Source organism: Ammospiza nelsoni, chromosome 9 (genome assembly GCF_027579445.1).
Source record: "Ammospiza nelsoni isolate bAmmNel1 chromosome 9, bAmmNel1.pri, whole genome shotgun sequence".
Classification (NCBI taxonomy): Eukaryota; Metazoa; Chordata; class Aves; order Passeriformes; family Passerellidae; genus Ammospiza; species Ammospiza nelsoni.
Window position 1 is genome coordinate 17,806,345 of NC_080641.1, and position 12,668 is coordinate 17,819,012.

Here is a 12,668-nt window from a genome sequence, read left to right on the forward strand (position 1 = left end):
GTTTAGTTTTACTTAACCTTTTAAGTGTGTGGCTTTATCTTCTGTCACTCTCATACCCCCATATAAGCATCAAGACACTTTCAAACAGATGATCAAAGGAAAACTTTTGAGCTACATGGAAAGCAGTAGGGTGGTAATTGATGTCTCTCTGTATCATTCCTTGATTGGGATGATCCTTTGATCTCCTCTTGATTGGTAAAGAAGAACTGGGTGGGGATTTTTTGGAAGTAACTGTTACTGTTGGGTGACCATCTATCTAAATGTGGCCATCAATCTCTTGCTAGATTCACCACCATGGATTTTAGGCAAGGTTTCTGCTCAGAGCCATCCTTTGACTGTTTTGAGTATATTTTGTGATAAGAGTATGAGGAAAAGTACACAGAAAAGGTTCTACTCTGGTTGTCACCCTCCCATTATTACAGTACAGGTCTTTTCTTGATAAGTCAACCTGTGACACAGCTTAGTGGAAATAACATATTCTGCAGTGTTTATCACTTCCATTGCTGGTAACAGTGTCCTTGTTGTACTGCTCCTTATGATGCTTTCAGAGGCGTTTCCATTCATGCCTAACTTACATTAATCCTAGTATTTCTGCTAAATACTGCTTAAAATGTCTGTATCTATGATTATCTCTCATTCTGGTTGCTTTGTTCAATATATTTATTTAAATGTAGATTTACTATGGGCCTCATCTATGATCCTTTCCCGTGGGATCTCACTGAATACATTATTTTTACACCATTGTAGACATAGACAAGTTAAAATGGAACCAGGATGAAAACTACTAATGTAGTTATAACTCCATTTGAGCCACTCTCTATTCCTGTTCTTTTTTTATAGAAAATAAATGGAGCAACATCCAAAAATTCCCAAGCAAAGAATTTATATATTCAATGAGTAGACAGATTAATCACTTGTTTGTTTTCCCTGTGTAACTCTGAATGGAAGCAGCCACTTCATATTGGTTACAATGCCCATCAATATCAGACTTTCTTGACTTCTGTGATAGACAAGTTCATGCAACAACGAAAACAATAGATTTCAAACTACAAAAATTATAAAAAATATAAAAAACATGTCAGTATTGCAAAGAAAGCTGGGTCTCGTTTTCAAATAGTTTGGAGAAAAAGTCTTACTTGTCCACAACCACTGCTGCCAAAATAAGCTGCAGATCCACCCTGCTGGGAAAAAGAAAAAGAGCAGCTCATGATGCAAATATTCTCATTCTCTCTTCTCATTTCAAACAAAGATAGAAATTTTCAAGGGCTTTAGCTGCCAGGCTGCTTCAAAGGTAGAAGACTAGCTATATCCAACTCTAAATTATTTGGTAAAATACTAAGAATGTTGAATAACAAAGTGCATCAGAAAGCTGAGAGCTGAACGCACTCCTTTCTACAGGGAAAAGTGCAGCTACAGTGAGCCAGTTGTTGCCAAAGCAATGTGAAAAACAGTTCACAGGACTTAATTCTATAGAGATACTTACTACATTGTTTCAAGTTAGAAACCACTGGATTCTCAATACATATATGGGAGCATCACATAGATGCTGAATAGTGACTAATGACTGAGTGATGCTTACCTGCCCATAGGAGCTGCCACCTTGAGACTGAGAACCCTGTAAAAAAGACACAGAGTCAGTTGTAAAAAGAGCTGTGTAAGTGTAGTCCCAGCACAGCAGAAGCAGAATCACAGAATACCAGAGGGTAAAGCCCATTTCCATTAAAGGCTCCTCTCACCTATGTTACTTTTCCCCTCATGGTATTTCAGTGGCACAAACCAAAGTCAAGAACCACTCAGAAACACCCTGAAGGAAAAACCACCCATGTCCCAAAGCCCATGGCTGCAGGACAGGCTCCTACAGAAAAGCTCAACACATTTCAGCAATAAAGTTTCACCTGGCCATAGGACTGGCTGCCTTGGGAGCCCTTTATTTAAAGAGAAGATAATTACCACCTTGGCAAGGAGGCTTCTTTCTACAGCACGATATCTGTGGCAATAGCAGCTGCATGTGGGATTCCCTAAAAGGTTCTTCCTGTGCCAGAGGACACAGAGCAGTGTGCTAACAGCTGTGCATCTGTGCAGCACATTGTCTTATTCTCTGCAGAAGCTGTGGCCCAAATTGGCCCACAGACTGCCAAGGGAAACATCACTCTCAAAAGTCTTCCAGTCATGCCAGTCACAGAGAGATCAGTGAAGAACTTTCTACAGAGCAGCCAGTTTGCTTACCTGGCCATAGGAGCTGCTGCTGCTGCCTGAGAAACTTGGTCCACCCTAAGACAAGGAAACCATTTGGTTACTTCCCTTTCAGTAAGGGGTCCAGCCTGCATTAGCAACAGCAAGCAACTACATCCTAAGGCCATGCAGGGCAGAGTGCAGAGCCAGGCATCTCCTGGCCCTCCTGAGGATGCTGAGTGATGATTTCACACACTGGGATTCCAGATCAATGAGTAGCACTTGCATAGATGTTGAGTGAGAATTGACACTTTCAGAGTAAGTGTCCTTTAAAGTTCAAATTCTGAGGGTTTGCTAAGTGCCTTTATAGAGCCATTTCTGAAGTGCTGTATTCTGACTGGTGACTGACTGATGCTTACCTGGCCATAGGAACTGCCATCTTGAGGCTGGTACCCCTGTGTGAAATGAATGATTGATTCACAGTTACTCTATTTGTGAAGCTGTTGCCTCTCTAATGTCTATTTTTAGGGTAAGAACACAGAATAGGAGAATGTACAGACTCTACTGATTAACTAGACTTATTTTGATATTTCTTATTCTGGAGAAATAAGTGATCACACTGTTTATTGAATGACAATCATAGAGTAGTTTTACATATGTCTCAGATAGTACTCTGATCTTACGAGAGTTTTTCAGGAAGGAACAAAACATTTTCTTATTATGTTTACTTTTCCTTCTTTTTTTCAGACACTGGGCTTGGATGGCTAATGCTGAATAATAAGTGAATATTAGTTTAATGTATTTGTATTTTCCATTGGCCCCAATTGCATAATTCCCTTCATCTGAGAGAAAATTAAGGTGAAATGTAATTTAAAAAAATTAAGACAATGTTAGAAAAAATATAGCTTCATAAAATGGAAACAAAACAATGCAATTCAAAGTAGCAGGTGAAATGAATTAACCAGGGATGACTGTATTTTTTAAAAAAATTCTCATTAATATAAAATTACTGTTGTTATAATTTGCTGCTGTAATCTGCCTTTAATATAATCTCGAAAAAGTGCAGTTGTTTCATGTACTTGCAGACCTGTGCCACAGCTGCCTGGCAGGTTTATGAAGACAGGAATTACCAAAAAGTATCTGAAGTATGCTGTTTATTTTTGCTATCTGACATAGAGATCCTGACAAAACTCATAGCTATCTTAGGGCTGCTTTATTGCACATAAAAACTGTGAAGGGAGGTCAACATTAATTAGTTGCAGGCTTCAAGATAAATTCTTAATTCAGCTGAGAATCTGACACAAGGTTCTTTAATTTCTCAACGCTACTTCTCTACTGACAGCAAAGCAGACAGCAAAGAACTGACAATAAATTTGTATTACACCATCAATTGCAATGAGAACAGCATCAAGTAGACTATTTCTACCATAAATTTATAAAGTTCCACACCTGTGGAAAAGATAAGATAGCAGCAGAAATCTAGGATTTATGCATATATCTATGAAAAACACAATGGTCATTTTCAAAAAAACCCATTGAAATGGTTTCAGAAATACGTTGGTTAAGAATTCCATGTGAATTGAAGAAGGAATATTTTAAAATTTGTTAACTTTTCAGGGCAATGGCACTTCACTTTCTCAAATGTTCTATTCCAACTAACATTTACCTGTCCATAGGAGCTGCCACCTTGAGGCTGAAAACCCTGTAAGAAAGACACAGAGTCAGTTGTAAAAAGAGCTGTGTAAGTGTAGTCCCAGCACAGCAGAAGCAGAATCACAGAATACCAGAGGGAAAAGCCCATTTCCATTAAAGGCTCCTCTCACCTATGTTACTTTTCCCCTCATGGTATTTCAGTGGCACAAACCAAAGTCAAGAACCACTCAGAAACACCCTGAAGGAAAAACCACCCATGTCCCAAAGCCCATGGCTGCAGGACAGGCTCCTACAGAAAAGCTCAACACATTTCAGCAATAAAGTTTCACCTGGCCATAGGACTGGCTGCCTTGGGAGCCCTTTATTTAAAGAGAAGATAATTACCACCTTGGCAAGGAGGCTTCTTTCTACAGCACGATATCTGTGACAATAGCAGCTGCATGTGGGATTCCCTAAAAGGTTCTTCCTGTGCCAGAGGACACAGAGCAGTGTGCTAACAGCTGTGCATCTGTGCAGCACATTGTCTTATTCTCTGCAGAAGCTGTGGCCCAAATTGGCCCACAGACTGCCAAGGGAAACATCACTCTCAAAAGTCTTCCAGTCATGCCAGTCACAGAGAGATCAGTGAAGAACTTTCTACAGAGCAGCCAGTTTGCTTACCTGGCCATAGGAGCTGCTGCTGCTGCCTGAGAAACTTGGTCCACCCTAAGACAAGGAAACCATTTGGTTACTTCCCTTTCAGTAAGGGGTCCAGCCTGCATTAGCAACAGCAAGCAACTACATCCTAAGGCCATGCAGGGCAGAGTGCAGAGCCAGGCATCTCCTGGCCCTCCTGAGGATGCTGAGTGATGATTTCACACACTGGGATTCCAGATCAATGAGTAGCACTTGCATAGATGTTGAGTGAGAATTGACACTTTCAGAGTAAGTGTCCTTTAAAGTTCAAATTCTGAGGGTTTGCTAAGTGCCTTTATAGTGCCAATTCTGACATGCTGTATTCTGACTGATGCTTACCAGGCCATAGGAGCTGCCACCTTGGGGTCTGTAGCCCTGTAAGGAAGGTAAGAAGTCATTTATTAACAAAGTTATTTTGTTTTACTTCGGCAGCAACAGAAATATCCATTTCCTCTTAAAGCTCCTCTGTATTATGTTATTTTTTCATTCATGGTATTTCAGTGGTACAAACTAAACTCATGGACCACTCAAAAACATTAGTAGGGTAAAAAAACAAGAGCGGCTCCTACAGAAAAGCTCAACACATTTCAGCAACAAAGTCTCACCTGGCCATAGGACTGGCTGCCTTGAGAGCCCTTTAAATAAAGAGAAGATAATTACCACTTGGACAAGGAGCCTTTTTTAAAGAGCATGATGTTTATAGAAATGAGGCTCTGTGGGGATTTCTCAAAAAGCACAAAGGACACAGAGCAGTATGCTAACAGCCCTGAAATAGATTGTCCTATTCTCATCAGAATCCATGACTGCCAACTTTGTGCATATTGAATACTCTTGATATTGACTAGTAGCCTTCCTGTGGCCCTAATCCCTAAATCCCATAGCTACCCTTTTGAAACAGTTTTCTGGTTCCATGTAGTGCTACAGAGAATATTGATGGACTTTTGCATCCCTCCTACTCCCAGCCCACAAGAGGAGTAAGACCTAAAGAGCCTTTATACTTGAGTTCATACGATGAATATTCTCAAGTTTTAGTTTGCAATAATTTATGATGCCATTGTGTGAGTATTTTCTAGAATTCCCTCACTTTTCTTTTTTTTTTCCCACACAAGTAGCTTTACCTTCATGGCTTTAAACAATGCTGGAAGGCATTGCACATAGTTCCACGATTATGATTTTTCATAATTTTTGATATGGCTCAGCAACTACCCTTTACAACTTTTGGAATTTGAGGTCTAATATGCATGGGCTCTGAATCTATCAGTATGGAGCTGGTGGTAATGAGCCTGGAATCGCTTCCCCTTAGGGCCTTGACCCTTATGCTCTGAGTGGAATACACTGATTTCATGCCAACCCATCACACATGGAAATGCATTTGTGAGCATCAAAACCAAAATCATTTGAATACCAATATCAAATGGCATTTTCATGAACAAAAGCCTGGGAAATAGAAATACCTGCACCTGTGAAATCCATTTTTAAATGCAGAAAATAATTTATTCGTAAGTTGTGCTGCCCCTGTTTTAGTGAAGTCTATAGGAATGTTTATAATACTTTTTAAGTTTACTTACATGAATATAAGTACTGCTGCTGGTTTGCTGTTTTTGTCCACTCTACATAGGAACACAAAAAAAGGTTATTTATTTTTAAGAGGAATTGCTTATGCATGAAGCCATTTCAAGAAGCAACTCTGTCCTTCTACCTACTAGACAGTTTGAAGGCTACAAATAGTTCATTACACTTTTTCTTACTTTATGTCATCTCCATGTGCTAGAAAAGGTATATAAAAATCCTACACAAATAAAATGTTATAAGTATTTATACATCTTAATATGATTTTCTTAATGCAAATTAATTTTATAATACATCTTTGTGTCACATTGTGGTATTTGAAGTGAGTTTTAATAATTCTGCCTTTCAAATGTACCTCACAAATTGCCTTAAACCCATATCTATTTGTATTCACATAATGGCTGATTTCTTTTCATTAATAAGCACAACAAATTTTTGACAAAGGCTCTGCCTAAACAAAAATTGAAAAATCCACAGTTACAATTTAACATAAGGAAAAACCACTGCACAAAATATTTTAATTCCCAGAAAATATGTAGATTATGAGAGGAATATTGTTTATATGTTGTATTGTTGTATTGTTTATATTTACACTTTGAAAAACAGTTAGCCTGTGTAATCAAAACACTGTACATTTAAAGTCAGAAATAAAATAACAAGGAAATCATATTCCTTTCTTTGCCAGCATTCACCACAAGTCATGGAAGAAAATAATGTTGTACATTTTGAAAGCAATGGTTTTGGAAAGACAAATTTCAGCTGGGGTATCCTGCTACTGATCTTTCAATGAAAGGGAGAATTAGTTGTTATAGTCGTATGGACTGGCATCTAATGGACTGACTAGGCATTAACAAAGGGATGGATGCTAAAATGACAAAGAACACAGAAAAATATGACTGAATGATATTCATAACACTTTATAATCATGCTTGTAGTGAGATTAAACTTCAATTTTCCAAGTGCTTGGTTATCAAGAAACAACATTACAAATGCAACAGTTCACCTGGGCATTAACAGCAGGATTTTAAAAATGGAATTCTAAGCTGAGTGTTTCCATTAAAAAATGTTTAAATAAAATGGAACTGTGCAGGTTGCAATTTATATTTGATTTTATACCAAGTAACATTCAAGCTTTAGTTCTCGGATTCCACCCTCCTTCGAGACGGTCAAATTTTGCCAATTTTGAGAGCACAATGGAATTTACATACAGACATTTTAAAATTTTTATGTGTGGAAAACAGCTGCAATAGTCTTTATTCAGCAACCAGCTAAGATATCCCCTTTGCTATAGTCACAGAAATGCCCTACTCCACCGCTGTAGTTTGTGGACATCTAAGATTTCTCTAAGTTATCCATCTAAGTTAGCTTATTCCCTAAGCTATCCTTAGGGAACTTATGTGTTCCCTAAGAGAGGAATTATTACTTAGTTTACTAAGGCAAATCTTCATTAAAAATTCCAGTGTAATTGAGAAAAAAAGTCTACCTGTACTATGATCCTTGTAGCAGAGCTTCCCAAACTCTGAAAAAAAATCCAGAAACAAAGAAATATAATATAGCACATTTAATTGACTTGTTTAATGCAATACACTTAAACAGATAATACTTATTTGAAGTATTTAGTTTGTGAGAATAAAGGGAAAGGTTGTATGTGTGATGTACTGTGTACCAGTTCTAAACACCCAGCATTAAGCTAGTTTATTCTCAGTTCTGAAGTTTTGGGGAGGCAGACTGACCCTACTAAGTAATTTTCTACTCTTACATCTTCTGTGGAGAGCAGCAGAGCACAGGTTATGTGCACCATCTTTCTGCACTAGCAGTCAGCTTGGGGTTTCCAAATGTGGGGAGGGAAGCTGAGACATCATCACCCCTCCAATCTGTCTCACTGTCACTGCACATACATCAACACATACAGATCTTCTTCTTCAGCCGGGCATTTTTTGCTGAATTCTGAGGCATGAGGGACAAACTTGAGAGAGTAGCACACACCATCCTGAGACAACTGGTTTGATCCCATAAGAACTATAATCATCCTATAGGAATCAAAAGAACAAGTATTCTTACCTGAGGGAAGGTGTGACGCTGCAAAGAAACAGAAAAATCTTTCATTATTTTGCACAGGGTTTGCCCAAACAGAATGTTGCAGCAGAGAAAGGGAAAAGGGGCCCTTATATATTTCAGATGCAATACATAGCAGAATGTGAAAGAACTATATAAAAAGGATGGCATGAATAAATGCATCTTAACCTTTATTCAAGTTAGAACAACATGTTCTATTAGAAATTCAACATGTATAAAATATTACATTATAAAAGTTCACTTCAAGCACCTGAAGGCTAAACTTACTTGTAGTTCCAAGTAAGCAGAGTGGAAATGTAATAATTTAAAAGTGAGAATGGAAGTAAACTTACAGAAGAGAATTGCAATAGAAACAGAAAATCAAAACTATGTGGGAACACAGAGACTGCATAGATGGAGAGACCTGGTGTCTGCAGCTATTCCATTGTCCCTGCAAGTATTAACAGCAATCACAGAACCACAAGGTTTGTACCTATCTTGTAACACATCTTCCCTGAAGATAGCTATACACATAGGGTAAATCCTGCCTGCCAAAAAATTGTCTCCAGGAATATTTCTTAAAATTAAAAATATTGATATTTGAAAGCTTTTTGGGTCAAAGTTATTTGTAGGGAAAATGTGTAGAGAAAAACAGCTTACCACAGGTGGGAAAGGGTTGCTGTTGGCAACGACCACTACCTATGGAGAAACCAGAGGAAGCTATTTACTTACCATAAAGATTATTTATATATTGCTAAATATGTCAGAAAAATGAAGAATACTAAAATGTGTAAATTTACAAACTCTGATAATAATGCCATGGAAGGTCCCTTTCATAAAATGACATTTTAAAACAATAGATTTTTTTTTAAAAAAAGAATGACTATTCAAACTATTTATACATAGTTTACACAATAGTATAAGCAGATAAACAATTTGCCCCAAACCACATAATGACACAGGTGTAGAGGCAGAAGCAGGATTTCCTGTCCTGTACCATATCTACTTGCCTGTACTATGTGCCCTTTTTTGATCCTCAACTTTCCACCCCAAACTAGAATATTAATTTATTTTGTCTTTATTCAGTATAATGATAAAAAATAAGACTTGATAATGAGTTCATTTAAAATAAATCCAACATAAGCCAAATTCAATAATTGTATCTTCTGCTGTGTTAATGTTCTCTCATTAGAAGCTCTTTCAGCCTCTAAGAACCAAACCAAATCATATGAATCAATCTGGATTAAAGCCTTGAAAACTCTTGACTGAAATAACAGAAGCCATGCCAAGTTATAACTACGAATTTTTCCCTTTGAACAGGAGTGCTTACCTTCTTACTGGAATCTGAACTGCTTGAAGGGACAGACTGTAAAAAATACAGAATTCATTTGTTACTTAAATGTATGGCAAATTAACTACAGCACTATTTTCCACAAGAATATCATACTAATATGATACTCGTGAAGTACCAAAAAAAGTAAAATCAGAAGAAAATGAATGTATTGGCAGTTAATAAATTAACAGCTGCAATAAATCAACTACTTGAAATTGTTTTGAAAAAGTCCAATTATTTTGCTAATTTTACAGAGTAAGTACTGTATAAAAGCTGCAAATGTTTCATCAAATTGGAAGTTTGTTTGTAGGGAAAAAAAATCTATCAGTAGGAAAAAAAATTGAGCTCTTGTACTTTCGTCCAAAACACTAACCCAAAACAAAAAAAAAAAAAACCCAAACCTTTTAATTCTTAGTAACCATCAAACAAAGCACTGACTTGGAAAAGCATAGTAAAAGTAACTGGTGTCCATTTATAGAATAAATATAATTGATTTTGGTGGAAAATAGAAGTAAGGATACAGCAACAAACACCAACTATGTCATTCATCTGATGAAGTTATTTCCAGGTATGACCATTACTAAATCATTTGAAGAGAGTTTTCCTTTATCCCCTTCCACAAGTCTAATTATTGCTTGGTAAATTTGGGCATAACTGCTTAGCTTTTGAATACCTTAGGAAGCTAAAAACATGTTGGAAAATACAATTACCTGGCCATAAGTAATACCACTGCTGGATAAGGATGCACTCTGAAATAAAAATATAAATCAGGTATTTATTTATACAATAATTTGCTAATTATTAATTAGTTTTCATGTGAAAAAGAAATAAATGAGATGGACAATAGAAATTAGTTAAAGAATTAATATGCAAAGATTGTAAAGAATCCCTAATAATATTCCAAAATATCCAAAGAAAATAATTTTACCTGATAAAAAGCATTACACAGTAAGAATTCTGACATTTCAGTAGGGAAACAAATTAAGAGTTTCTACTAGGTGATATTGTGTATCAACTATTTGTACATATACACCTTAAGACATAAATTATTAGGCTTTGAACTGGCAGTGTAACACCTTTTAATTTTGGGATTTAATTTCAGAATAATACCTCAAGTTAACAGTATTATCCTGAACATATTTAGGAAGAATTCAGTAGCTCTAGAGAACAGAATCAAATGCAATTTTCAATAAGGAGATGAGTTAAGAAGCACAGTAGGAAACAGTCAGTAAAAACATATGTAATCAGCTTACATCTCTGCAGGCATGTGTACCATAGGCACCAGCAGCACCTCCCTAAGACAAAAAATAAACCAGTTATTTTTCATCAGTATTTTCTATTTGTAGCAGAGACTCCCAATGAACATTATTTAAATAATGTCATTGAAAGCTAGGAGTTACTATGAATATAGTTGTGCTGGGGACAAAAAGAAAATGTAAAAATAGTGCTTACAGGGCCACATCCACTCTTGCTTATTGTGTAGACTACTCCACCCTGAAATAAAAACAGAAGTCAATTATTTCCATATAAAAAACTCAAAGGGGCAAGAGAGAAAAAGCCCAATGCCATGCTATTTATGGTGTGAAAAGCTGTGCAGCTGACAATGAGTATATGCAAGCAAGGGAAAAGCAAGTAATGAGGTTACCAGTTCACTGGCACTGCCTATATAATGATTTTAATATAGTGTGAGACATCATCTGTATTTCATATAAGTTTCATCAGCTTTGTCACTGGTCATTCAAAATATTACTGAAAAAAAATAACTTCAAGTAGTTATATGACAAGATGAGAAACTCAACTCTTACAAAAGAATATGTATTAGATATTAAAATAATAAAAGGAAGAAAACCAGGTTTTAGCATATGTGTCAAAATAATTTGTATTTCTCTGTATCTGGTAATTCATTACAAGCAGTAAATATTGAAGAAATGGAATATTACCAGATAATTCACTAATTTATATAACCACTAGTAAATAGTAAGAAATATGTCCTTGATAGTCTCAATTCAAGAAACTGGAGACTCACCAGAAAGTATCTAAGAGTTAAAGAGAAAATAGGCATATTAATAGGTAGTGGAGATAATCAACTAAAAACCAAGTATACATTGCTGTGATGAATGAAGTGAAAGTGGTGACAATGCAGACATGCATACCCCAGAAGTTTTAAAAGGCTAACTAGACAGTGATAGCCCCAAATGTTCAACTGCAAATATAGTCCAGCACTAAAAGCAATACAGACATTAAACTGGAGCAACCTATTGAGTAAAAGAGAGTGGAGGCAGTGAACTTAGCCCAGGTACAAACACACTGTTTGCTGGATAAACACCTCTGCCACTCTGGGCTAACTAGCAAAGAAGATATTTCAGCACAGTAAATGTTATAGAATTTTAGTCATTCAAGGTTACTGAAGGAAAACACACAAATGCTGGAATTTGGGACTCATACCTGACTGCCTGAATAGCTGCTCTGAGAGGAACCGGAAGGTCCAACCTGAAAAGAAACCAGACTGGTATTTATTATCTTGCTGAAAAATTATTTTAAATAAGTGATTTTCAGAAAATAAAATTCTACTTGGTGGGAAAAGGAAGAACCCAAAAAGTAGTTTTCTATTACTTCATTCCACCAGTATTAATCAAATCAGTTCATTGATCTTTCAAGACAAATAATCAACACTGTGCCAATCCAGCTGTTATAAATAACATAATTCTGCTGCTTGCATCCTTTTTATTTAACCTCACACACTTGATGTCCATCATTGAGGAGGAGATCTACACCACCACAATCATTAAAAAGCAGATGAAAGCTTTTTACTAATATGACAATGTAATCATTAACATATTTGCTGTAAAAAAGCAAAGGAAAAGAGGCTTCTTCACTGAGCTGCCAGTGAAAATTTTCAAAGGAAAAACATCAAATAGCTATATTTTATATCTAGATCATGATTTGCAGAAGGCAAGTAAATAATGATCTTGAAGAGCAAGAAAACACTAAGAATAAAGAGTGAAAAGAGAAAAAAGAAAACTTCTATTATAGAGCTACTACAGATTAGCAGAGAGAATCTGCAGAAGGAAATGGTAACAAGGCTGACAGGTCTTTGTACAGTTTTGGATTTTTAATCAAAAAAGATAAACTAACAAACAGAAAATTAAATTGATTTACAAGGGGGATAAAGACATGTCTAGAAGTAACTTTTGACTAGGCCTTGAGATCT

At 36.4% G+C, this 12,668-nt stretch overlaps 1 protein-coding gene across 36 annotated transcripts in view; it reads right to left on the bottom strand.

The window, feature by feature from the left end:
• LOC132076649 (hornerin-like) overlaps window positions 1-12,668 on the bottom strand; it is a 48,393-nt gene that overhangs the window by 29,104 nt on the left and 6,621 nt on the right. For 30 of the 36 annotated variants that reach the window (XM_059477870.1, XM_059477866.1, XM_059477869.1 and 27 more), the window contains exons 8-24: window positions 11,903-11,947; window positions 10,910-10,951; window positions 10,711-10,752; window positions 10,168-10,206; window positions 9,455-9,490; window positions 8,785-8,823; window positions 8,131-8,148; window positions 7,553-7,588; window positions 6,069-6,110; window positions 5,106-5,135; window positions 4,840-4,875; window positions 4,486-4,530; window positions 3,839-3,874; window positions 2,592-2,627; window positions 2,227-2,271; window positions 1,580-1,615; window positions 1,137-1,181 (exon numbers count right to left, since the gene is read on the bottom strand). In XM_059477870.1, coding sequence (XP_059333853.1) covers window positions 1,137-1,181; window positions 1,580-1,615; window positions 2,227-2,271; window positions 2,592-2,627; window positions 3,839-3,874; window positions 4,486-4,530; window positions 4,840-4,875; window positions 5,106-5,135; window positions 6,069-6,110; window positions 7,553-7,588; window positions 8,131-8,148; window positions 8,785-8,823; window positions 9,455-9,490; window positions 10,168-10,206; window positions 10,711-10,752; window positions 10,910-10,951; window positions 11,903-11,947 — 648 coding nt within the window. The remainder of the gene's footprint in view (window positions 1-1,136; window positions 1,182-1,579; window positions 1,616-2,226; window positions 2,272-2,591; window positions 2,628-3,838; window positions 3,875-4,485; window positions 4,531-4,839; window positions 4,876-5,105; window positions 5,136-6,068; window positions 6,111-7,552; window positions 7,589-8,130; window positions 8,149-8,784; window positions 8,824-9,454; window positions 9,491-10,167; window positions 10,207-10,710; window positions 10,753-10,909; window positions 10,952-11,902; window positions 11,948-12,668) is intronic. The other 6 variants (XM_059477834.1, XM_059477835.1, XM_059477842.1 and 3 more) reach the window with 6 other exon arrangements.